Source organism: Aulonocara stuartgranti (genome assembly GCF_965226115.1).
Source record: "Aulonocara stuartgranti genome assembly, chromosome: 14".
NCBI classification, from domain to species: Eukaryota; Metazoa; Chordata; class Actinopteri; order Cichliformes; family Cichlidae; genus Aulonocara; species Aulonocara stuartgranti.
Genome location: NC_138950.1, coordinates 13,943,829 through 13,968,648, shown reverse-complemented (window position 1 = coordinate 13,968,648; position 24,820 = coordinate 13,943,829). Strand labels below are relative to the sequence as shown.

At 39.6% G+C, this 24,820-nt stretch overlaps 1 protein-coding gene across 2 annotated transcripts in view; it reads right to left on the bottom strand.

Annotated features, from left to right (window-relative positions):
* Positions 1–9,279: 9,279 nt before the first annotated feature.
* The window catches only part of LOC309688338 (CD166 antigen homolog), a 51,165-nt gene continuing 35,624 nt past the window's right edge, over positions 9,280–24,820 (bottom strand). The window contains exons 6-16 of one of the 2 annotated variants that reach the window (XM_082504001.1): positions 24,580–24,744; positions 20,521–20,645; positions 20,257–20,389; positions 19,832–19,944; positions 19,615–19,741; positions 18,886–19,007; positions 14,791–14,923; positions 13,980–14,009; positions 13,419–13,530; positions 11,012–11,136; positions 9,280–10,917 (exon numbers count right to left, since the gene is read on the bottom strand). In XM_082504001.1, the coding sequence (XP_082360127.1) occupies positions 11,034–11,136; positions 13,419–13,530; positions 13,980–14,009; positions 14,791–14,923; positions 18,886–19,007; positions 19,615–19,741; positions 19,832–19,944; positions 20,257–20,389; positions 20,521–20,645; positions 24,580–24,744 (1,163 nt within the window). In that variant the 3' untranslated portion in view covers positions 9,280–10,917; positions 11,012–11,033. The remainder of the gene's footprint in view (positions 10,918–11,011; positions 11,137–13,418; positions 13,531–13,979; positions 14,010–14,790; positions 14,924–18,885; positions 19,008–19,614; positions 19,742–19,831; positions 19,945–20,256; positions 20,390–20,520; positions 20,646–24,579; positions 24,745–24,820) is intronic. The other variant, XM_082504002.1, reaches the window with a different exon arrangement.

Genomic DNA, 24,820 nt, shown 5'->3' with positions numbered 1-24,820 from the left:
CTCCGCCAGCACTATACACTATACCAGCACCACTTTCCCCTCCCGAGACGCCTGACGGTTTGCCAGAATCTCTTTGAGGCAGTCCGAAAGTCTTTTTCCATGGCCTCTCTGAACTCCTCCCACACCCAAGTTTTTGCTTCAGCCACTGCCCGAGCCACATTCAGCTTGGCCTGTCGGTACATGTCAGCTGCCTCCGAAGTCCCACAGGTTAACCAAGCCCGATAGGACTTCTTCTTCAGCCTGGTGGCTCCCTTCACCTCTGGTGTCCACCATTTGGTTCGGGGGTTACCACAACAACAGGCACCAACCACCTTGCAGCTCAATGCAGCAGTTTCGGCAATGGAGATGCTGAACATGGTCCATTTGGACTCAATGTCCCCAGTCTCCCTCAGAATGCCGTTGAAGCTCTGCCGGAGATGTGCGTTGAAGATCTCAAGGAATGGGGCCTCTGCTAGGCCTTCCCAGCACACCCTCACTACGCGCTTAGGTGCACCGGGTCTGTCCAGCGTCCTCCCCCGCCACCTGATCCAACTCAACTGACAGCTCAGCCCCTCTCTTTACCCGAGTGTCCTGAACATATGGTCGCAGGTCTGGTGATACAACCCCCCCCCCCCCCCCCCCCCCCAAAAAAAAAAAACCCAAAACAAAACAACAACAAAACTGCCAAGAGCTACATCTCACACACTACAGGCCTCAGTTACTATGTTAAATGTTAAAGTTAATGACACTACAATTAGAAAAAGCCTGAACAATTATGAGGAACTTGGTAGAGAAAAGAACATGGTAGTGCTTCAGTTTACAAAGTTACCTCTGAATAAACTACAAAACTTCTGAAGTGATCTCCTTGGACAGATGATACCAAAGTGTTTGGCTTTGTTGTTGTTTGTTTGATGTTTGACCATAATACACAGTTCTTGGAAAACCAAACAAACATGAGCATAAAGAACAACTTTCGAGCACGGTGGCGGAGGCGTGATGGTTTGGACTAGGTTTGCAGCATTAAGTCAGCCATGAACTTCTCTGTGTACCAAAGTGTTCTAGCGCCAAATGCGACAGATAAAACTGGGTTAGACAGAAGAATATTCCCAAGCATGGCTGCAGGTCTAAAACACAATGGCTGAAAAATATAAGAATTAAGGCACTGCAGTGGCCCAGTCAAAGAGGCAAGACTTTAAGAGAGCTGTGTATAAATGAATGAAGCAACATTGTAAAGAAGAGTGCAATAAAATCCCCCCACAATGATGTGAGAGACTGTTAAAGTCATACAGAAAACAGTTACTTCAAGTTAAAGATGTAGAAGCTGTTGAATCATGGAGTGAACTTAGTTTTTCAGTTTACTTTTATATTAAGCCAAACATATACATGCCCTGGTAGAATATTAAGCCACATCAATTGAAACTAACACAATAAGCATTGGCTCATGTATTATAGAAAGAGTTTAAAACAAAGAGTATTTAGAAAGCTGTGGTTGAACATTTACATACGGTGATGTACGTCAGTGAGGTCTTGAGCAGGTAACAGTTGCAGGACTTGTCTGAATAATGATTACATATAACAGACAAACACTTAAAGATTCAGACATCTCAGAGCTGGAGAAACAAGTTGAGCCAGGAAATCTCATGCTAGTGTCTTGAGTTTACTGGAATGGTCTGGGAGTTTATTTCCTACTATCGTGAAATAAACACTTTATAAACACAGAAATATTGACTAAAGATATCTTAACAGCTAAACAACGAGACAAAAGCAGACTGTGTAGTGGAATGGGATAATTACTTACTGTAAGTGCAAACAATGACCTTTTCTAACTGTAACTGACATTTTTCATTGTTACGCCTGTTTTGTGATATTTTTAGGCTATAGAAATAAAGCAGATTAAATGAATTTAAATTAGTTTATTTAAATTCATTTCTACTGCAGAAGTTTTAAAGTTTACTTAGTTATCTGTAGCTGTAAGACTCATGTCATTATCACGAGTCGTGCATTTGTAACATGCTTTCCAGTGTCTGTGTCTTCAACAACAGTTTGAGCAACAGGCCACCATGACTGAGATGACTGCAGTGATAATGAGTCCTGGTAAATGTTCTTAAGTACTGCAACCACAAAATAAACAAAGTTAATATAATATATCACTCTTGTTAAGCGCTTAACAAGAGACAAGGAGTTTGAGGCAAGGAGTTTGCATAATTTTCTAATAAAGCCCGCATATCTAATTTTAAACTGGATGTTTAACTAGCATCTGGGAAACTGTAAAGTTTTGCTTGCTCATTTGCTCATTTTCAGGTCAAACACTCATTTAACAGCGAAACCTATTGTCTGAAAAATGCCCCTAAAGCAATATTTATCTTGACACATGTACTGCACGCAGCAGTGAATTTTACTTTAAAAGGTCGCAAGAGGTTCAGTTCATTATAATGAAAGGGAAGTTGTAAACTTATGACATCTGCTGGCTGTGTGGATTCCATATTAGGAGACTCTGAGTGTGCCATACATCCAGTTGAGTGACAAAATACAAAACAGACTCCATTCTGAATGATCAGTTCAACTGACAGTAGCATCAAGCTTTAAACAAAGGGGCATGGGGCTGAAATAAAATTCAAGCACCAACTTGTGGCTTTTATTGTTAAACAGCAGGACTTCACAAGCACACTAATCCCTCAGGAAACAACTGCTTTCCCTTCATACTCTACCTGTTTCACGTATCTGGAATACATAACACCAAACAAAATATGATACAAAGAATAAATATTTACGCAAACATGGATTCATATAGATATTAAAATCATATAAAACCTTTAAATGTTTACAGATAATAGAATTAGTTTGACTGAAGTGCCCTAACCAGTCACGCTGGTTTGCCCCAGGGGCGCTTCAGCAGGTGATTAAACTCCTTTTCCTCTTTTGTCTCATGCTCCATTGAAGAGACAAGCAGGAAGAGTTGAGTACTGATAGTATGTACAATAACTGAACACATGTAGTTTATATAATTATAGACTGAAAATTAATTATGATCAGTCATCAGTGTTTATGATCAATGTTTTCACTTAAATAATTCTCCAAAATATCCCCAAAACTCAAATGGTTCCCCCAAAAATCAGCGTGGGTCGATTTTCACAAACATGCAGCAGGTAAAGGAACCCCTGGTTTCAATACGTGCTCCAGCACATGTACATTTTGTGAAGCCAGGACCAATTTGTACTGAAGACGTGCTGGAAATGGCCCCAGCAGCCTTGGGCTTCTGTCTGCCATTAATATAGAAGAAACCATTTGGGTCCATCACTATGATGGTGTAAGACTGTCATTCCTGCTGATACCCTATCTAATACTGATAATTAATCATGACCATTTATGCCATCTGAACGACTGCATATGGGACTGTTCACTAGCTGACTGAGAAATCTTATTTTTGTGAATCTTTGGACTGTCTTTATGTTTTGCACAAATTAAAGTTCCATTGGCCGATTTTACTCCATCCACTTTTATGGGACTTGCCAAAATGTAGTTGTGTTATATGTAGTGCAGACGTAGGACAGTTTTCCAATTTCATTGTACTATTGTACTATGTATTTCCCTAATTTCCTTCGGGATTAATAAAGTATTCTGATTCTGATGACTGTGCAATGACAATAAAGAGTTATCTTATCCTTATCTTATCTTATCTTATCTAACCAGAAAAAGAAGGTAAACCATACAAAAGAGATGAAATCTGCTGGATATAAGAATGTTTTAGCCTCTAGGAAATCCCTGCATTAAAGATTTAATTTCTGTATTAACTGGCAGTTACCACACCACCATGTTATCATTTATTGGGTCATAGATAACCTTTTGTGTGTGTCTTTTTTATACTCAAGGTTTCTGCAGGTGCACCGTGACGCTGCATCAAGACAGATAGTGTCACTTGATGGCTTCCAAGAGCTATGAGCAATTTAGATGAATATTGTGTCCATTCTTGCATCTTGTGGATAGGGCTAAAAAAACAAAGTCATTTTTATGATATGTTCATTTGAGAAACAATGAGCTTAGTTAGTTGATGTGGTGAATCCTATGCCTGAATACTTAGAAACAAATTCTGTTAAACATATCTGGGTGGAGATTAAGGATGAAAATTTACCGGTATACGAATACAAGTGTAACACAACCTGTTCTGACATTTTCTATTACCCACTCCTATATGAGTTTGCTTTTTTTTTTTTTTTTTTTTTTAGCTTTTTCTTGTAATTTTTCTCTTTTTTGTTATCATTCCTGACTTCTTTTCCTCAATACTGAGATATGAAATGATCTCATTTTACCTTCTTGGTCAGACTAGCAGTAGCAGTCACCAAGTAAAACAGAACCACCTCTGAGCCAGGACATTAGTAATGCATTAAAGAAAAGCCATGTCCAAAGTTGTTTTGTTTGACCTACTCTTTATTAGGTACACCTTGCTACTACTGTGTTGGATGCCTCTGACCATCAGAGCTGCCTTGATTTTTCTTAGCACCAATTCAACAAGGTAGTGGAAAAATTCCTTTGAGATCAAAAATTTTATGTTGTTTACACCATTTTCTGACTCTACCGCCTGAATCTCACAGTAGAAATCAAGTCTCTTTTTCCAATCTTCTATTGTCCAGTTTTGGTGAGCCTGCAGCCACAGTTTCCACTTCTTAGCTGAGTCGCACCTGGTGTGGTGTTTTGCTGCTGCATCTTCTGTACATTGTGTGTTCAGAGATGCACTTCTGCATACTCTTGCTGTAACAATTGGTTATTTGAGTTACTGCTGCCTCCAACAGTGATTCAACTGTGTACCTAATAAAGTGGCTATAAGTTTATATTTAATTTATGGGCTTAAATGGAATGGACCAGGAGTCTGGCTCTGGCATAAAGCACTTACCTAGTCTCGTGGACTTCTCAGAGCACCTTATACTACGCATCACATTTGCAGATTCAACACACGATATTAGTTTGGTCACTTTAAGCGCTCACCTTTCTCACATTCACACCTACAGCCAATTTAGAGCCATGAGGTGACCTCAACCTCAACAATCGCTACAGAGACACTAATAAAAATAAAACCAAAGATCTCTACATCCCTCCCAAGATTCATGCATGATACAGTCAAACCAAACGTTACATTCAAACAGCACAGAAAAGGAACAACAACAACATAGAAAACAATTTCCCATGTTTTTAACCTTTTGTACCTGCCATCCACGGGATTTGGAAAACACAGATTAAATTGATTAATTCAAATGAGGAGAAAGGGTTTCATCAATAAAGAGGACAGGTAACATTTAGAGGGCATAACAAATGATGCAAAGTAAACCAGCTGAAGGTCTTAGTTAAGAACTGTTGCAGCTTTGCATTTAAATTTTCACTAATGATTGTGTTATTTCAATATGTGTATGTGCACCCAGAAGTTGTACTCATAAAAATCTGGAAGAGATCTCCTCAAAATTTTAGGCTTTTCCCCTTCATAACGAACCTCAAATTGATGAAATTATGATCAGTGCATTCGAAAAACGCTTCTGGGAACTGAATCCAAGTTATTGAATCACGTTTTCACACTAGTAAGTACTGTGATTGTGCTCTTTGGGCTTTTGTTTAATCACATGTGACAAATGGCAAGTTAAAACACAGTGGAAGCCAACAAATTATCATTTACACGTGCAATCATTTATTCTCAATATGGCTCAAGGAAATTAATTCTGTTAAGACTTTTTATTATCAATATTTTTGTTGCTTTAATTTGAAACAATTAGACCCAGTTGTGACCCTAAAGTGGATAAGCAGAATAAAATGGATCAGTAGATATAGAACTTGCCTCACTAATCTGGTTCAATTTATATTTTTAAGCAGAAGTGGATGAAAATATACAATGAAGTGGAAAGAAAATCGATGTAGTCGATATTTAGAAAAGAAACACAGAAACTTTGCCCCTTTCCTCGTTGGTTTGTCTTTTGTCTTCTTTATTTTTATTTTGAACTTCCTGTTGATCTTCAACAAGCAAATGTGACTCAAAAACAAAGACAAAACCTTTTTTTGCAGGTCTTCTTTTTATTTATACAGTTACAACACACCAGATGACAAATCTGCATGAACTCTCTCAACACTGTATCCACTAAAGACAGACATAAAACCAGTTTTTCATTAGTTTTTTGTTGTTGTTGTTGTTTTTTTTTAATGTTCTCCCTGTAAAAGTGCAGATGTCCCTCATTTATCAGTGGATCAACTTATAAATGTGTCTTTTACAATTTCCACTCTTTTTCCTATTCCACAGTGTTCCTACTTGCTGTAGTTTGCTTCTTAGTATACTGCAGTGGTTAGTGAAGCATCAAACACAATGTAAGTGAAGTCATTTTTAGGACTAAATAATGTTAATTCAAAACATCATATAAGTCATTTGTGTAGCTTGCATGTGGTACGTTTGGTGAACTTCTGATTAGTTTTAGAAACACAGAAACAAAAACAAAAAATCGTCAAACTTTTCTTTCCTTTGACGCCGTCACTACCCATTGCTGTTAAATCTTTGGCCACATGGTGGCAGCAAATGCTAATGTTGGTTGTTATGTTGCCTTTATTCCCGAGCAAAGTTAAGATGGAGATAGTGCTGCAAAGGAGAAGAATGACTAATCACGTGATTTCTGCTGCTGTCTTATTGAACGAACCAGTGAATGACAGTGATTATTTAAGAAATAAACTTGCCTCAGAGTGTATAAAAAATCACATTGATGTTTAAATCAGTTAAAGTAAACATTCTTCAGTTAATGGCATATAAAATGTGTCTTTGCCTGCATGGCTTGGACCCTGTCCTCCCAGGCTTTGATGGCTTGCTCCAATTGCAGATTCATTCCCTTCTGTTTATTGAAGCTAAACATACAACTTAACTAAAGCACAATAATAAAACCCACACAGACATCAGTAGAAGCACAGCACACATTAATAAATATACTGATCTGAATATTATAGAGAATAAAGATCTTCTGCTACCCCCCTCCCCTTCCCCTTCAGAGTGATATTTATGTTAAGCTTTGGTCCAGTTCACTGAGTGAGAGATTTGACATGCCATCAAGCTATATGTTGTCGTGTTTATGATAAATCCTTTCCTGTTTTTTGTTCTAATTATTGTTCTTTGTGTATTATTATTAACCCTTTAATAATTGTATGGTCCATTCTGGTCAACCTCATCTGTGTTGTATTAGTCACACTCAGTGTGTGCGTATACACTTGCAGTTGCTCATGTTCAAGTTGCCAGATTTTCTTGTTCAGTCAAGTCTTCCTGGAATTTTCTCGCATCCTTTGTGTTTAATTGTTGACTTCTGTGTGTGTGTGTGTGTGTGTGACCTTTTGGGCTGTTTTATGGACTTAGTCTTTTGCCTGTGCCCTCCTGGTTTAGTTTACTCTTGCTGACTGATCACACTTGTATGACCTCTGCCTGTCTGGATTACAGATTTGGGTTTTACTTTGCCTCTGTGTGTCCTCCCCCTGTTGAAGTCTTGTACATCAGCTTGTGCAGTTTACTCCACAACACCCTGTTTCATGTGCTCTTCATAGGTTGTGCATTTGAAGTGTAGGCCAGAGGTACATGTTAGGAGCTTTGAAATAAATGCAGTGAAGCGAAAAGTGCAATATTTCACTTTGACATGGAAGAAAAAAGGGATCTCAAAACTGAATATTTAACTGAAATATTTAAGCCCTCTCCATGTATTCTTTATTTGTATGCATCTCATCCTAAACTGTCTGATTAAAAAAAATAAAATAAACTTCAGTTTATGAAACCCAAGCAATAACTGCTGAAGCAACAAAGCTTATCTAATAAAATATGTTAAAACAAAAAAGCACATATCCTCTTGGTTACCAAAACTCTAAAATATAGTATCAGCTATACAAACTGACACCTGGCAAATAGCATTTACCAATCAAATTAGGACTTTCCGGTAGCATGAAGTTTACCAAAAGATCTAACTAGTAGATCATAATGTCAAAAAAGGAGAGGTTAATAAATAAGTTTCTGCATCTCTGAGACTAATCAGATTAGAGACCCATCTTCAAATGCAGAAGCCTCGCAACAGCAGTGAGCCTTCCTAGTAGTGGCTGCCCTCTCAGGTTTTGCCAAACAGCACCTGGGTGACAGGAATTCCCAGAAGACCAGAGGAACTTCAGGCCTTTCTCTTATCAATAAAGTTCAATATTCTACTGTCTGAAAGACACTGGGCAAACATGGCCTCCATGGGAGTGTGCCAAAGTAAATCACTGCCAACCCAGAGGAAGATTAAGCTTCATTTGGATTTTGCTACAGTTCACTTTAATATACCTAAGACCTTTTGAGAGAATGCTTAAGTGACTGGAAGACAGGGGATCATTAGAGCTGACAAACTAAATAGAGAATACAACAAAACGGCCATTATACTTTCAGTCATGCATGGAGGTGGCAGAGTAATGCTGTGGGACAGCTTTGCAGCTTCAAGGTCGGGGGGCTTGCCACAATTGAGAGAAACATTAATTCCAGCGTCTGACAGAAAATCCTGAAGGAGAACATCAGGTCACCGGTCTGAGCTGGAGCTCAGGTTCAGCTGCATTATGCAGCAAGACAAGTCATTCCTAAGATCTGACAGTTTAGTAAGAGATGCACACACAGACACACATACACAAAAAAATTGGGATGGGGTTCAATACCTTTTTCGTGCCACTGTACCTGTTCATCCATATTCATCCTGACATAACACCTACTCCAAAATGTCAAAGTCAATTTCTGGAAGGAGATGGAAACCTGATACTGCAGACATGCTGTAGTAATAATGTCTGTGTAGATCCTGCCCATGGCAAAATCTCAGATGGGTTTTGGATCAAATCCAAAATTCTGCTAAGTTTTGTGGCCAAATATTTTAACTGTTTTTTTTAATAATTCATGGAAACAGGACTAAATCCTGCCTTCCTCTAAAAAGACAGATGAAAGGACTGAATATATTTACAATAGTTTCCACTGGTAATAACAACAAAAGGTCAGGTTTTGTAATTTTGTATGTCTAATGCAGGGATATTTTTCAAATTTCAAGACTGAGTCTCATTAACTGTTCCTCAAAACTCATCACTTTCCTTGTTTTCTGCATATTTTCTGCAGTATTGACAGATTTGTTATCACTCAACCAGTCACTGTACATTAACTCTGTGCCGTCAGTGTTTTCTGCGTATGCGTGCGAGTGAAATGAAAAAGAAAGACCCGAACCGTGTTGATTTTTATTTCAAAAGATGACCAGATGAAAAAACGAGAAAAATGATAACAACATAATTAACATTGAGTGGACATAACTGTTCCAAATGTACACTTTATTTTAAACAAAAGTACAAAAACAAACATCAGATATTTACAATACTTGCATGGCAATGTTCACTTTCTTTGGTCAATCTTCCAATCAGATGGTTTTACACAAGGTAGGCAACAAACAGCAGCTTGGAGGTCTGAGATTCTCACATGCTGAATATATTATTCAACCAGACACAGAGCAAACTACCGATGACTCAGAACTTAATGACATTTTTTGTAGAGTCTGCAAGCAATTTATCAGTGGTTTAAATCCGAGACATGAGTTATGTGACCATTATTGAATGCGCCTACCAGGATATTTTAGTCTTGTACAATATAAATAGCAAAAAGGAAAAGTAAAATCACGTACGTCACAACTACATCCTGGCCTCGTTGCTTTTTCAAATTCATTAAATGCTCTTAAGGGACCAAAACCGTGACATGTACAGCTGCAGGTATTCCATCGTATTCTACACAAACTCGACATGAAACATGAACCCTAGTGCACATCACAAACTTAAGCTGTTACAGGTAGATTTTTAAAAGAAGGCAAACATATCGTAAAGGCTACTTTAAGACAAACATCCCGCTCACTGGGTGTCTTTGATTACAGAAGTATGCCACAGCTACAGAATGAACACTCGTACCTCAACACTGATGGAGCACAAACTCATAGAGGAGTTACATAAAAACAACCTGTTCCTTACTACTATTTTTTTTTAAAGAAAAGCATGAAAGTGAACTTTATGTTGCTTTCATGCAAAAACAAAAAACACGTGTGCAGCCAAACTACAGCCAATAAAAGAAGGTTTAAACTGTGCTATACATTCTCCCAATAATCTACCTGCTTGTGTCGTTAGGTGGCTACGCTGAATGTAAAGAACGTTGGCGAAAAGACGAGGCAAAATTAATTTTCTCCCCTGGTTACACACAATCAAATAATAATAATAATAATTAAAAAACACCTTTGTGAAACATCATGTCCTTGCTGATATACAACATCTAAAACTAATGCTAATACCCTTAGCCCTTTCAGGATTTTATCAATTTCTCAGCTTTTTTTTTTTTTTTACCTGAATGAACAAACTGAAATAATGATAGAAGTGAATGGATTTATGACCTTGATGTCAAAGGCAGAGGTTGTTTGAGTGTGATGAGGTGAAATAACAAAAAACAAAGCAGAAAAAAACCAAACTATGGCAGTAATGTCCCTTGGTCCCTGCTATGTCCCGAGGGCCGAAAAAGTCGAACACAGACTAACGCTGGCCTACACATCCTTACATCAAAGGCAACTGGTCTAGTAGTGATTTTGCATTTTCTCAGCTTTCCAATTTCCATTCTAACAAACATGAATCCTAATAGTAGACAGGTTTACACATGTATCAGTAGTGCAGACAGGCTATGTATATCACATACAGTATCCATTCTTTTTTTTTTCTTTTTCTTTTTTTTTTAGGAATGGGAGGAGTGAGGGGTTGATGGGCTTGGGGAGATGTTTGGATATGCTTTTTTTGTTTGTTTTTAGTAAAATTCTCCCTGAAACCAAATCCAAACGGTCTTCATCCCAGTGTACACTCTTTCCCCCCCTCCCTCCCTAAAGACAGAGGTGAAGAGAAATGTGCAAAAGTTCCACGTTCTCACTGGAAGGGAAAGATTAAAAATGTCTTATTAATTTTTTTGCACAACTTTTTACGTCAAACTCTTTATGTGCATGGTGGAAATGTCTTGCTCTACCTTTCGCATCGCTGCTGTTTCTTTACACCTCAGCTTTTTGGCTGTTTTCCTCCACTTTCTCCTCCAGCTTTTTCTCCTCCTCGGAGGACCCGCACTCCTTCTCGCCGGTCTTCCAGCTTCCTTGCCTGTTTCGATTAAAACAGTCGTTTATTAACCGGTCCTTGCATGATGATATGACGGTGTGACTGCTTACTACACGTGTGCAGAACTCACGGTATAAACTGCCCACTTAGGCTAAAGGGAAGCTATCCATCTACAGCTGCTGTGTACTTACACTATAGTTCACAATCAATCAAGAGCAAACTCCTTTAATTTGGCAAATGGAAGACTGATTAACAAGCAAGCAAAATGGAGCACTGCCCAGGTACCCAAGCCCTTAATAGTCCTTAAAAGCCTACATTAACCGCAATGATTTTTTTATTTATTTTACCATGTATTTTAATTTGTTAATTCATTTGAAGGAACTGCCAAAAGTAAGATTAGAAGATCAATACTACCCGTATACAAGGTTAGAATAGGATGAATAGTGAAACGGCGAGTCTGGCTGTGTCCAAACTCTAGTTGTACAAAAATACTCGACCACATCTCCTAATCTTTTAATTCAAGTGTTTATGTTCTACAGGTATATGAAACAGAGCACCTGTCCAATATGTCTTTATAAATATTTGTAAAGGAATTCAAGGAGCTTGTTATAAAGATCTCACTGAAGTTTAGTGTGCTTATGTGATAGTATAACACAAGTTGCACCAACGTTGTGAAATCTCTTCCTCCTGGATATTCCACAATCATCTGCAAGTGTTATTATTGCAAAGTGGAAGCATTTAGAAACCACAGCTACTCAGTGCAGTCGCTGAGTGCTGAGGCGCCTGGTGCGTGAAAGCCGACAACGCTCCGGTGACTCAATAGTCTCAAACCTCGTCTGGCTTGTAAACTAAATTTCCACATTAGCCACTTGTTTCCGTCTCTTTGAGTGTTAATGTTAAGTCCAACTTTATATTTACTGCACAGATCTGAGAGCGACATCAGTTTTCTTGTAACTCTCAGCTATGGCTAATTGGAAAATTTATTCAAGTACATCAACAGCTGAATAAATTACTGCTTCTATTAACTGGTCTTGGATGAAAATTAAATTTTGAGTTAATTGCTTTTATTTTAGTATCCTCATATGGTCCGTATCTCATATTTTAAAACAGAGCATTTAATCAAATATCCATTTGTTTATAAACTAAAAACCTCATGCCAAACAGTGTTATTCCAGCAGTAGAGAACTGCTTTTTGAATTATACATGTTGTTGGCAAGAGGAGTTCATATCAGAAGCTACATTAGGTATGCCTGTTCAGTTTCTTGTTAATACAAATATTTAATCAACCAATCACATGGCAGCAAGTCTATGTATTTAGGCATGTAGACATGGCTGCTGAAGTCCAAACCGGGCATCAGAATAGGGAAGGTGATTTAAAAGTGACTTTGCGCGTGGCTCGGTTGTTGATGCCAGATGGTCTGATTTCACAAACTGCTGATCTGCTAAGGTTTTCCCAAATTTGAAAAAAAAAAAAAAAAAATCTCCAGTTATGTGCAGTTCTTTGAGCAAAAACGTCCTGGTGATGCCAGAGGTCAGAGGAAAACGGTCAGGCTACTTCAAGCTGATAAGAAGACAACAGTAACTCAAATAACCAGTTCTTACAACCAAGGCATGCAGGAGCGCATCTCTCAATTAACAAAATGCCTAATGTAGAAGCAGATGGGCAACAGCAGCAGGAGACCACGCTGGATGCCATTCCTGTCAGCTAAGATCAGGAACCTGAGGCTATAGTTTGTAAACTCTCACCAAAATTGGAAAACAACAACCCGATGATTGGAAAAAATGTTTCCTCCTCTGATGAGTCTCAATTCCTGCTGCGCCGTTCAGATGGTTACGGTCTGAATTTGGCATAAATAACACCAGAGCATTGATTCATCCTGCCCTGTTAAATGGCTCAGGCTGCTGGTGGAGGGTTAATGATGTGGGAGATATTTTTCCTGGCACACCTTGGCAGAACCTACATGGTGCTGTCATGTCGATATAGACTAAAACCTCAGAGGAATGTTTCCTGTTAAGAATTAAGGCAGTTCTGAAGGCAAAGGAGGGCGTCCAGTACTATTAAGGTGTACCTAACAAGTCGTTATGCGCATAATTACTTTCTGCTACATGAATACTACATATACCTGCATGTAAAGTGCAGGTATGCAATGTTTTTGAATCTAAATAAAATATGTTTAACTGGAAATAGAAAAGGACGTTTTAGCAAATCAGAATAACCACGATGCATGAACATAGTAATCTCATGTTCATTTTATCTTGTTGGGTTACTGGTGAATTTTATGAACACTTTTATGTAGCAGCTTTTGTTTAAATGTGCTTCTTACTTGGATTTCTTCGAGTAAACCCAGTATGCCAGTCCTATAACCAAAGTGGCGATGAGGAGACCCACTATAACACCAACCACCAATCTGGTTTGGTCGCTGTCTTCCGACTGATCTGTAGAGAAAGACAAAACAGAAATATCAGAGGCGTGAGTGTCATGTTTCTGTATGCTGCTCCAGTCTGGACAGAAAAAAAAATACTCTGGTGTGCATTAAATGCATTGATGAATGGACACATCCGCACTGTGCATGATTATGACTCATTGATTTGAATGTTAATGGGAGCAGTCCCCACTTTAATCTCGTCAATGGGACTATGAACAATGTTGGCATCTTGTCAGGATGCTGGTAGCTCCATTCCTCCTACTGCTTCACAACTATATTTATTTAAAAGAAGCGCACTGTCTAAACATTGTTTTTTCTGCTCTACAGTCCAAGGTGACACTAAAGATAAATATTTGATAAAGAGCCGTCTTTTAGTGAGCAACATTCGATTCCCCCATAGACTTTCGTCAACCCACTTTCTACTGTTTCTTTACAAGAAGGAAGACCGCGCCAACTTACCTTGTTTATCCATTCTCACCTCCTCAATTACTGAAATCAGATATGAAATAACATTAACGTCCAACCGAAATGAAGGGGGGGGGAAAAAAACAAAACAAAAAAGCAAGCTTGAAAAATTACTACTCTACATCTACTCGACTTTGCATGCAAGAGGTTCCAAGAGGGAACAGATTAAATCCAGCATCCCAACATACACCCACTGAGCGAGGGGGGGGGGAGAGAAAAGAACGATGTGGAAATGCCATCCCAAACACACAGGAATGAGGAGGCAAGAGAGAACAAATGGTGATATAAACACACTTGGATACCGTCAGACAAGAGTGTGGACTAAGTGCTAAGTGCATGCACTAATTACAGTTAGACAGTGATGGTGAGAGTAAAAAGGCTGGACTTTAATAGACAACTACCACCAATACATAAAGTTCTTGAAAGACGTACTAGTGTTTGTGTATGTTTGATACATTGTGTATTTAACAGTGTTTTTTTCCTGCTTACTCATCAGTGGACTATAAATCCTAAAATAACAACTGATTTTAACTAATTGCCCTTATGGCCACCAAATTGGTGTGCAACGACGTGACTCCACACACGCTACAGACAATCCCAAACTGGGTGGATTTACCCTGGTGTACATACCTGCTACAATATTGTCGTTTTGTCAAAGCATGTAAACATGATGCCAAGTTAACATGCAGATGGAAAGAGTTAGTAAGAACAGTAGGAAAACACTTAGGAAGGCAGATTAGTGACTTCATGAAAGAAAAATGAAGCCGACAGAGGTAAAAGGACCAAATTATGACTTTGTACTTACAAGAGGACACATTTATAGCTCTGGAATCATTGCCAAGACTATTGGTCACTGTACAGTGGACAGTTAGATTTGCAGAGGGCACAACTTTGATCTTGTGTGTAATCTTTCCATTGACGAAAGGACTTTCACCAAGCTGAGTAACGAGAGAGAGAGAGAGAAGAAACAAATGTTAATAGTTGCACATCTGATCCGGATGATTTGAAGAAGATTTGCACCATGAGGGGGCGATGTTGGACCAGTAAGTGAGTCAGTCCTTGCATGACAAAGAAACAGCGTGTGTGCCTCTGGGATATAGACTCCTGAGTCTCAGAGGAAAACCCCAGACACAAAGACAAACTGCCAACACCCTTTGCACATCCTCCGCATATACAAAAGGATGTTGCATTCTTGTAAATACTTATTACTGATCCCGTATTCAAGTCTTCACATTTTTCTGAATGGGGGGCGGTGGGATTAAATTGCTGAAATGTGTTACTTTCAAAATGCATTTTTATTTCCTGACAGAGTTCCGTGTATTTTTTTTTTGGAGTAAATTAAAGATTTTAAGGTTCCTCTCGTGGTTAGACAATGACTGAAAGGGCTGAGGAGAACTGCAACCATCCTGCGCACACCCCCAGGTTTATGTGTAATTCACACCGCTTCACTGAGTGACTCTGCTATCAGTGCGCACACAGGTAGACTGTGGAAACAAAAGAAGAAGAAAAAAAGAGGCTCCATTTAAAAAACAGACAATTTTTGTTCTCGTGACAGGCTGCTGGAAAATACTGTTTGAGCCTCGGGGAAAATGAAGAAATGTACTCTTTCGAAACACTGACCACAACAGCCTGGACCAGATAAGTTCACAAGTGTGACAGCTGGGGAAAATACTAACAGTGCAAACTGCCATGCACAAAACAGGGGGTATTCATTCACTGTGCAGCAAAAAGGGAAAAAGTAAAGAAAAGCAAGAGCTGTCTCTGGACAAAGACAATAGTAGGAGGCTTAAGCACACAGCCTCTGTTTAGCCACACCTTCACATTTCTGCTGGTGATACACTGAGGTTCGCTGTAAGACAAATGCCACTATGTTTTAAACTCATGCAACTCTATTGATGTTTTTATTCCATATTCACAACCATCTGCTCCCTATCAGGCTCTTAATGAAGCCGAAAGTGGACCTAAATTCTCCTTATAAACCATCTATTGGCTACTTTGTAGAGGACATTCAGACGTTGTAATCTAAAGACGTCAATGAAATAGTTACTGCAGCACAAACCTGTTGCCATCTTATATAGGAGGACCACTGTGAGGATGAATTTCTATGACAACCAGTATTGATTCACCAACAAAGGAGTAATGCTTTCAAGGGAAAATAGGACAGAAACACTCAAAGCATTCTGAATGATTTTATATGGCTTGAAAACCTCACTGCAGTCTCAAGAGTGTCTCGAGGTGGAGGAGGGCGGGGTGTGGAGGTCATTTGTTAAAGCCGATACCCATCTTGTTATTTTAACAAATAAATTGCTACACCCAACTGCGACTGAAAACAGGCGCGTTAACAAGCACATGGGGGGAAACTTTTTCCATAAGTGCCACTGAGAAATCGCCTTGTCATGACTGGTTTCCAACTACCCTGGATGGCAATGATGATGAATTCTGTTGTCCTGTGACTGAAATTAGACGTCACCCTGTAGCAGTTTCATATACAGGTACAGATACAATAGTCATCTTCACTGCTGTTATTACTGTGGTTATCTACTAATTGGAAGGTTGGCGGTTCGATCCCTGGCTGGCCCTGGCCAAGTATCCTTGGGCAAAATACTAACCCCAAGTTGCTCTCTGATGCATCCATCCATGTGAATGTTTAATAGAAAAGCACTTAATAGAAAAGCGCTATATAAGAACTCATCCACTTGAGTGATTTCAGTATTAAAATTATAATCTCATGATAAATTAAACAAACAAAACAAGTTGATGTTTTTGGGGGAATAGTCTGTACAGGCATTTAAATGAGCTTTTCTTATATGGTAGTTTTATTATTTGTGGTGGAGTTCACCATGGATATGATTCTGACAGGCACCCACTTTTAGACTCAAAAGTAATTGGACAATTGAACGATGAGCAGTTTCACAGCCAAATGAGACCCATTCCCTTGTTATTCCATGACAAATTAAGCAGACGAAAGATCTGGGGATGATTCCAAGTGTTGCATTTCCTAAGTTTCCCCTGGCAGTCTCTAAATGCGGTCCAAAGAGATGAAAAAAAAACCCCAAAACATACCTATCAGAGCGATAGCAAAAACTTTACAAGTGGCAAACTCAACAGTCGGCTACATTCTTAAAACAAGAAGGAATCATAGATTCCTTCTCAGAAGCTCAGAAGCTAACTAAAGTGGATGAATGCAAAGTCTTTCCTTGTTTAAAAAAAGCTTTCTCAACTTCATAACCAAGTCAAGAACACTCTCAAGAATGACTTGTAGCCACCCAACAAGCAAAATGTTTGGTTTTCTACTAAAAAGAAGCCCTGAATTTGCAATGTGCTGACAGCAGCTATGCTCGCACTGTGTAAAAACAAACACATCTCGCTCACGACCCTGGTGTAGATTCCATAAACAAGTTTACCTTGAGTACCAGAAGGTACATTGATATTTTCACCATTTCACAAGATTTGATTTTGTTAACGGTATACATCGATCCCGAAGGACCTGCTTTTAGCTGTGTTCAAATTCACAGAATCTTGTGAAGCCTCTGAGATGTATGTCATCACCATCCACAGAGCAATCTTTGCCATAACAGAAGCAATAACTGCCTGCATTTATCTTGGGGAAAAAACACTTGTAGTTTGTTCTGATGGGACAATAAACTGAAGACTTCACACAACTGTAAGCGTGGCGCTAATGCATGTTTTCTAATACCGGTAATACAGTATTTTTCCTTTCATGGCTCTTTAAGTCTGACACAGTTTTTTTTCTGAGGATTTTCTTTTGTGCCAGCACTAGGGATGGGTATCGAAAACCGGTTGGAAGTGTTTGCCAAACGATTCTCTTATCGATTCCAGTCGCCCCGAATGACGTCACCACGTTGCGGAGCGTCATTTACCTGGCAGGGCGCCTAAGCAGCTCAAACGCTCAAAAGTTTGGCAACTTGCAGTACTTGCAAAGTAGATATTTCATTTAAGGGAGGAAACGCTACGAATATGCAAAAGCATTTGCTCACAAAACACACGATGACCTTAAATGAATGTCGTGTTTTTAATTCCGCTCCGGACTCGTGAATCTCAACCCAGCAGCAGCGGTAACGTTTGCACGTCCTCTCCCGTTAATGTGGCAGGTAAATAATCAACTAACAGTGCATATTATGTTAGTGCGATCTGCCTTATTACAAAACCTGCCATTATTGTGCATTTAGGTGACCATGATGAGAGAGACAGAGTCTGGCTGCCTCAGATGCTGGCAGTTCTCACTGCAGTCTACCGGTAGCGTCTCCTTTCAGGCCAGGATAGACGAATGTCACCGAGCAGAGACTAAGTTTGTGATAAAACGCTTGCACCCATTTGCCACAGCAGATGATTTTCGGTAAGTGAATGTGTTTAATTGCAGGCAGGGACATTACTAGATATTCTTGTGTAATTGCTACAGAATAATTTATGTTATACTTTGTTATTGCTACAGAAGAATATTTATTTTATCATTTTACATTTACAATTTTTTTTCCTGGGGACCCTGTGACACCCCATTGGCTGTGGATCTCTTAAGATCTCCCTGCTGGGTTTGTAAGGCCATGTTACTCCTAAATTTCTATCTTGTTCAAAGAGAAGATATAAAACAAAGTTCTAAGCTAATCGACCTTAGTGTTCTCCTTTTTTAAAAAGAATCAATAAGAGAATCGATAAAGAATCGAATCGTTAAACAGAATCGAAAATGGAATCGTAATCGTGAAAATCTTATCAATACCATCCCTAGCCAGCACAGGAGGAGCGAACACATAAAACAAATCTTTTATGTACTGTTAGGAAGAATTAATAGATATGACCTTCAGAAACTGCAACAATTATCCAAGGATAAATTTCCTGCAATTCTGATAATAGGTAAACTTCCAAGCACGTAAAGGGTACATACCACGGTGCCATTAATGCTCCAGGAAACAGCTGGCTTTGGAGAGCCTTCAGCCTCACAAGTCAAGACTTTATGTTGGCCGTCATTACTGCGATTTTTGAACAGGCTCTTTACAACTGCAGGACCTGTAAGGGAACACATGTGTTATAAAGCTCGATTTATCGTGGTTTAATCCGATCCACCGGCACATCTAAATATGACTGAGGAAAGGAATTTCTTAGAGAAATCATTTTATATTCGCTGTCCTGCCAAGAGTTAGATGAGCAGATGAATACCACTCTCATGTCCCTATGAGTCTAGAGTCATTAGCCATTTGGCTGAAAACTAGAAGTAAAGAAAATCAGTGAGCCAGTCCAAAGGAAAATAATCCCACTAGTGCCTCCAAAAATCAGCAATTAGCATGCTCTGTCTTGTTTATTTTTCAAAATTTGTACAGAAAATAAAGTGTAAAAACAAGATGTAGCTGCGAGTAACCATCTGGAGTCTGATTAAACTGTTAAAATAACTTTTTTAACCACTGATTTTTATATGAATTAAAAAACAACAACGCATATTTAATTAATGCGTTAGCTTTAAGCTGATAGTTTTTACCCTTAGACAAAGTCAGGCTGTTCCATCCATTCTTAAACTTCACAAACTGCCTGTTGGCTGCATACCTTAACTAACTTCAAATATGAGACAGAGTGGTACCAGTTTTCTCTCCCTGCGTAAGACTTTTCTTCAAACCCTTACCTTCGACAGTAAGATCAAAAGAAGCTGTCCGGGTGATGTGTCCAACTGTCACCGTCCACTCATAGCGACCAGAGTCCGAGTAACCGAGCTTGGTAAAGTTGGGCTGTTTGCCCAGTTTAGCATTATTCTGAAATAAATCCAAGAGAATATCGGCGCTGTCAATAACAAGCACAAACCCCAATGATTGGAGCTTTGTTATATAAAAGATCACTTCTACCTTTGTCCAGGAGACCTCTGCCTTTCCGGAAGAATCAATCTGAAGACTCAGATTCAAGGCTTCGCCAGCGCGCTTGACAATATTCCCAGAGGGGCTTAAATTGATGTCTAAGTCTGAAAAGAGGAGAGGATGGCAGAAAGATGGTTCAGAGGCCTGTTAAGGGTCAAAACATTTCTGTTGTTAACCATATAACTCTGCACTTGGCTCACAGCCCTGCAGATGCAGCTTATTAGAAGCAGTGCGGCTGACACAACAATTTCTCCCCAAATCAGAAGAAGACAGTCTTGCAAAGAGAGATATTAGGACTTTCATAACAAATAAGACTGCAGGGAGAAAAGATAATTATTTGGATACAGATGCAGATGTGTGGGGTAAAATTGCAGTAATTTCTACTTCTAGAGAAATGATTATTTTTGTCTTCTTACAGGTGACGGTGATGTTCCTGGTCGCTTCCATGGACGTGTCATCAGTTAGGGAGCATTTGTATTCACCGGTGGCGTCGCGTGAGACATTCGCGATGGTGTAGGTATCCGTGTTTTCCACGGTCACCAGCTCCCCCTGCAAAAACAGTGAAAACAGCAGCATTTCATTTACGTTGCTGAGGATAAAAGACTGAATAAATACATTTTAGATGAAGTAAGCACTAGTTTGGATGAACAGAAGGAATTTCAAAGCTTTTAATGAGATACCTTAAGGTGAAAGTTAAAGCTGGTAGGAGCTGGGTTACCATCTGCCACACACTTCAAAGTCAAGTTGTCTCCCTCTTTAAGCTCTTTCTGAGGACTGACCTCAAGCATGATGTTCTCCGTGGAGTCTGTGCAGAAAACAGGAGCAAGAAAGTCAGAGGGGCGAGGGTGGAGGGTGTAACAAGTGGAGCGTGCTCCCCAACCAGCTGAATGCAATGGGGACTGCACTCATCCACTGTGTCAGCACGCTACAGAGAACTCTAACTTTGTGCCTCACTATTGGTTATGACCAACTTCAAAATGCAGCAGAGGAGGTGGTTGAATTGCAGTCATAATCTGAGGCACTCAACCAAACAATCCTTTCAAAGCTCAATGTTTCTGCTCCATCTAAGGCAAACTCTTTCAAGAATTTCTTGAAAGAAAATGTTCCAGCACTGATAAGTTCTACTCTGGGCCGTGTTGAGCAGGCAACTTCAATATTTAATGCTGCACTCGGTATAAATCTCAGAATCCACACCTCATTTTTCAACTTTCACCATCAAAAGGTGCCGTTACCCGTGTCTGTCTCGACTGGAAGTGAGAGAATTATAGAAAAGAAAATGTTAATGCACTCGCAAAAACCACAGGCACCGTCTGATTACAGTTGTAAAACGTCTCTTGGTCTTCTCGTGGATCACGAGTTGCTGCTGTGTTACACGTGTGATGTGCAAGAAGCTTGACTTCAATTAAAAAGGGACACTTTTATTCTCTTTCACTCCATTTTGAAATTCTTGTCATGCCATATTAAATAAGCTGTTTTCTCACCAAAAAGCAACATTTCATCAACAGCAAAGTTTCATCGACGGAAACATACTTTAATTATTGATGTTCTAGAAAAGAAAACAGCATCAGTGATTCATTTGTGTCAATACTTAAAAAATGTGAATAAAACATGTTTGTAATTCTCATCGCGGTGGAGGAAACACAGACGTCAGTGAGGAGAATATTAAACGAAACAACCTGAAATAAAACCGTGTAGCCAGAGAGAGAAAAAACGCCCAGTTCTATGTCCTCTTTAAAACTTTATATACATTCACACAGCACCTTCTTCCTTCAAGCTTGCACTAAATCACAGTACTGCATAAAGGTCCACCTTTCTTTGTGTTCTGCTAGAAAAATGGCAAATAAGGGCAGCGATTTATTAAAACTTGCAAAACTGAATAGAATAGAAAAGCAGTACTTAGGCCAAAAACAGAGTTTGTACAATACTAATGAGCTTAAAAGTCACCAATTGCTACGGCCACCTTTATTCTTCAACATAGCCTGAAATCTCAAGGTAAGCTTTCTTCTAATTTCTTTAAATAGTCTTCAGGAATAGCTCATGAATGACATTCAAAGGTCGTCTTTGGATGTTGGCTGCCTTTTGTTCCGTTCTCTGTCAAGATGATCCAACACTGCTTCAATGATGTTGAAGTCCGGAGAATCTGGGGAGGCCAATCCATGATGGATAGTGTGTGTTTTTCTATCCAGGTATGGTTTTACTGCATTGGCGGTGTGTTTGAGATCCACTGTGTTTTACAGATGGCTCCTGACCTTCTCTGTACACACTGACAATGATTTGAACCAAACATTTTAAATTGCTTCATTAGATCTTTTGCCGCTGATTTCGGTTTTCTTCTTTAATTTGGCACACCTCAGCTTTTTCTCTCTGTTTCCCTTCCTTAAGAATGACTTGACCGAAGAGCCAGACATCTGTTTGGTCTCACATACTTGCCTGTTTCTTAAAGGCATGACTTTCATACACTGTTCATCTGCTATAGATGGTTTTTTATGCCTGTTACCTCTCATTTTGGCTGCCACTTGTCCACTTTCCTCAAATTTTTTTAGGACACACTGCACACCAAGCCATTGCATACCAGGTTTCCAGCTAGTAGCTCTCTGGGTATTGCTCTGTTGGCACAATAATGCTTCAAATTCAAATTCAAATTCAAATTTTATTTGTCACGTACACAGTCATACACAGTACGATATGTAGTGAAATGCTTGGACAACTGCTCGTGACCTAAAGAAAACAAAAAAGGAAAAGGCTATGAATAAGATAGGAAATAAATATGAAAAATTAAAAAGGGTAAATTTAACTAGGAAGGAATAGAATATAAATTAAGGTTAAAAATGAAATAACTGTACAACACAAATTAGAATGAAGGGTAAATTTAACTGGGAAGAATAAGATAAAATATATAAATTAAAGTTGAAAATAAAATAACTGTACAACAAAATACACAATACACAATATAGAACTATATAAGAATGTATGAAGAAATCTAAATATAAATAAATATATACACAATAACAGCAGCTGTACAAGTATTAACTGGAAATGAAGAATATAGTGACCAGTGTTGTGCAAAAACAAAGTCCAGAAAGTCCAGTGTGTGTGTAAGAACCATATGTGTGGGTCAGTACTGTGTGGTGGTGTGATTGAGAGACCGTATCGCCTGCGGGAAGAAGCTCCTCCTCAGTCTCTCTGTGTTGGTCTTCAGGGAGCGGAATCGCTTTCCTGACCTCAACAGAGAGAACAGTCTGTTGTTGGGATGGCTGAGGTCCTTCACGATCTTCCTGGCCTTGGTCCGGCACCGCCTGCTGTAGATTGAGTGCAGGTCAGGGAGCTCGGAGCGGATGGTGCGCTCAGCTGACCGCACAACCCTCTTTAGAGCTCGTCTGTCCTGCATGGTGCTGTTCCCGAACCAGGTTAAGATGTTTCCCGCCAGGATGCTCTCTATGGTGCACGAGTAAAAGTTCCTGAGCACCTTGGAGGGCAGTTGGAAGTCTCTCAAGCGTCTGAGGTGGTAGAGACGCTGTCGGGCCTTTTTCACCACGGTGTTGATGTGAGAGGACCATGACAGGTCCTGCGTGATGTGAACTCCGAGGTATTTGAAGCTGTCCACTCTCTCCACTGGGCACTCGTTGATGACGGGGGTCTGGTAGTTCCTCTCCTGCTTAGTGCTGAAGTCCACTACCAGCTCCTTTGTCTTACTGACGTTTAGAAGGAGGTTGTTCCTCTGGCACCAGTTCTCCAGATTCCTAATCTCCTTCAGGTAGGCCGTCTCGTTGTTATCAGAGATCAGGCCCACCACGACGGTGTCGTCAGCAAACTTGATGATGGTGGTGGAGCTGGTAGTGGCCACACAGTCATATGTGTACAAAGAGTACAGCAGGGGGCTCAGAACACACCCCTGGGGGGCTCCAGTGCTGAGAGTGGTGGAGGCTGAGACATGTCCGCCCATCCTTACTGCCTGTGGTCTGCCAGTTAGGAAGTTGGAGATCCACTGACACATAGATGAGCTGAGTCCCAGATGCTCCAGCTTGGTGGTGAGTGTGGAGGGAATTATGGTATTAAATGCAGAGCTGTAGTCTATGAAGAGCATTTTAACATAATTCCCCCTTCTAGTGTCCAAGTGAGTGAGTGATGTGTGGAGGAGATATGTCATTTTGTGTTATCTTTGGCATTTTTTGACTGAAAATGAGTGAACAAGCAACCCACTGCTTGTAATCAAAATACAGAATAATACCTGTCTGGTCATAGCTGGTCATTAATTCCCAACCACAGCAGAGGGGAGAATTTTCATGGCTCTCCTTTCTTTGCATAGAGTGAAGGTCCTTGTTGTAAGTTAAGCTCCAGCGTTTTGACTCTATATAGTTTGTGTTATAGTATATTGTGGATAATTCACAGAGTTTTAAGCAGCATTATTATGTTGTGCCTTGGCTACAACAGCTTGCTACAAATATCTTTGCAACAGTTAGTTACAAATGAGGTGCTAAAACAATCCTCTGATACAGGCACATTGTATAGTTTTGTCCTGCTACAGGCAGTGGATTACTGAGACTTTCAAGCTGAAGTAGAATATTGTGGGTGTTTGAGTGGGTGTCGTTTTCAGGATATGGCATGTAGTTTAGACAGAGCGTAAACTTTCAGAGATTTCATGATGATCATCTTGCATTTTAAACCCTTTCTTTGAATTTACAGACAAAAAAACGAAATCAAAATAAAAGGTTTTAGACAAAGTACGCTCAACGACTCACAGGTAATAGTAAAGTTCATGGAAGAGGATTCCAGCGGTAGACCGTCAGCACGGCATTTGAACCTGGCGCCTGTGTCTTCCTTCATTGCAGAATACTCGAGTGTGGAGGTAGTGGTCGAGAGGCCGGTACTAGATTCTACCACAACAGAAACTTTGATGGAAATCCCTAGACAGAAAACAAACAAGCACTGTCTGAAAACTCTAACAAGGAAAAAAATGTGCAATGACCAGAACACTGCACA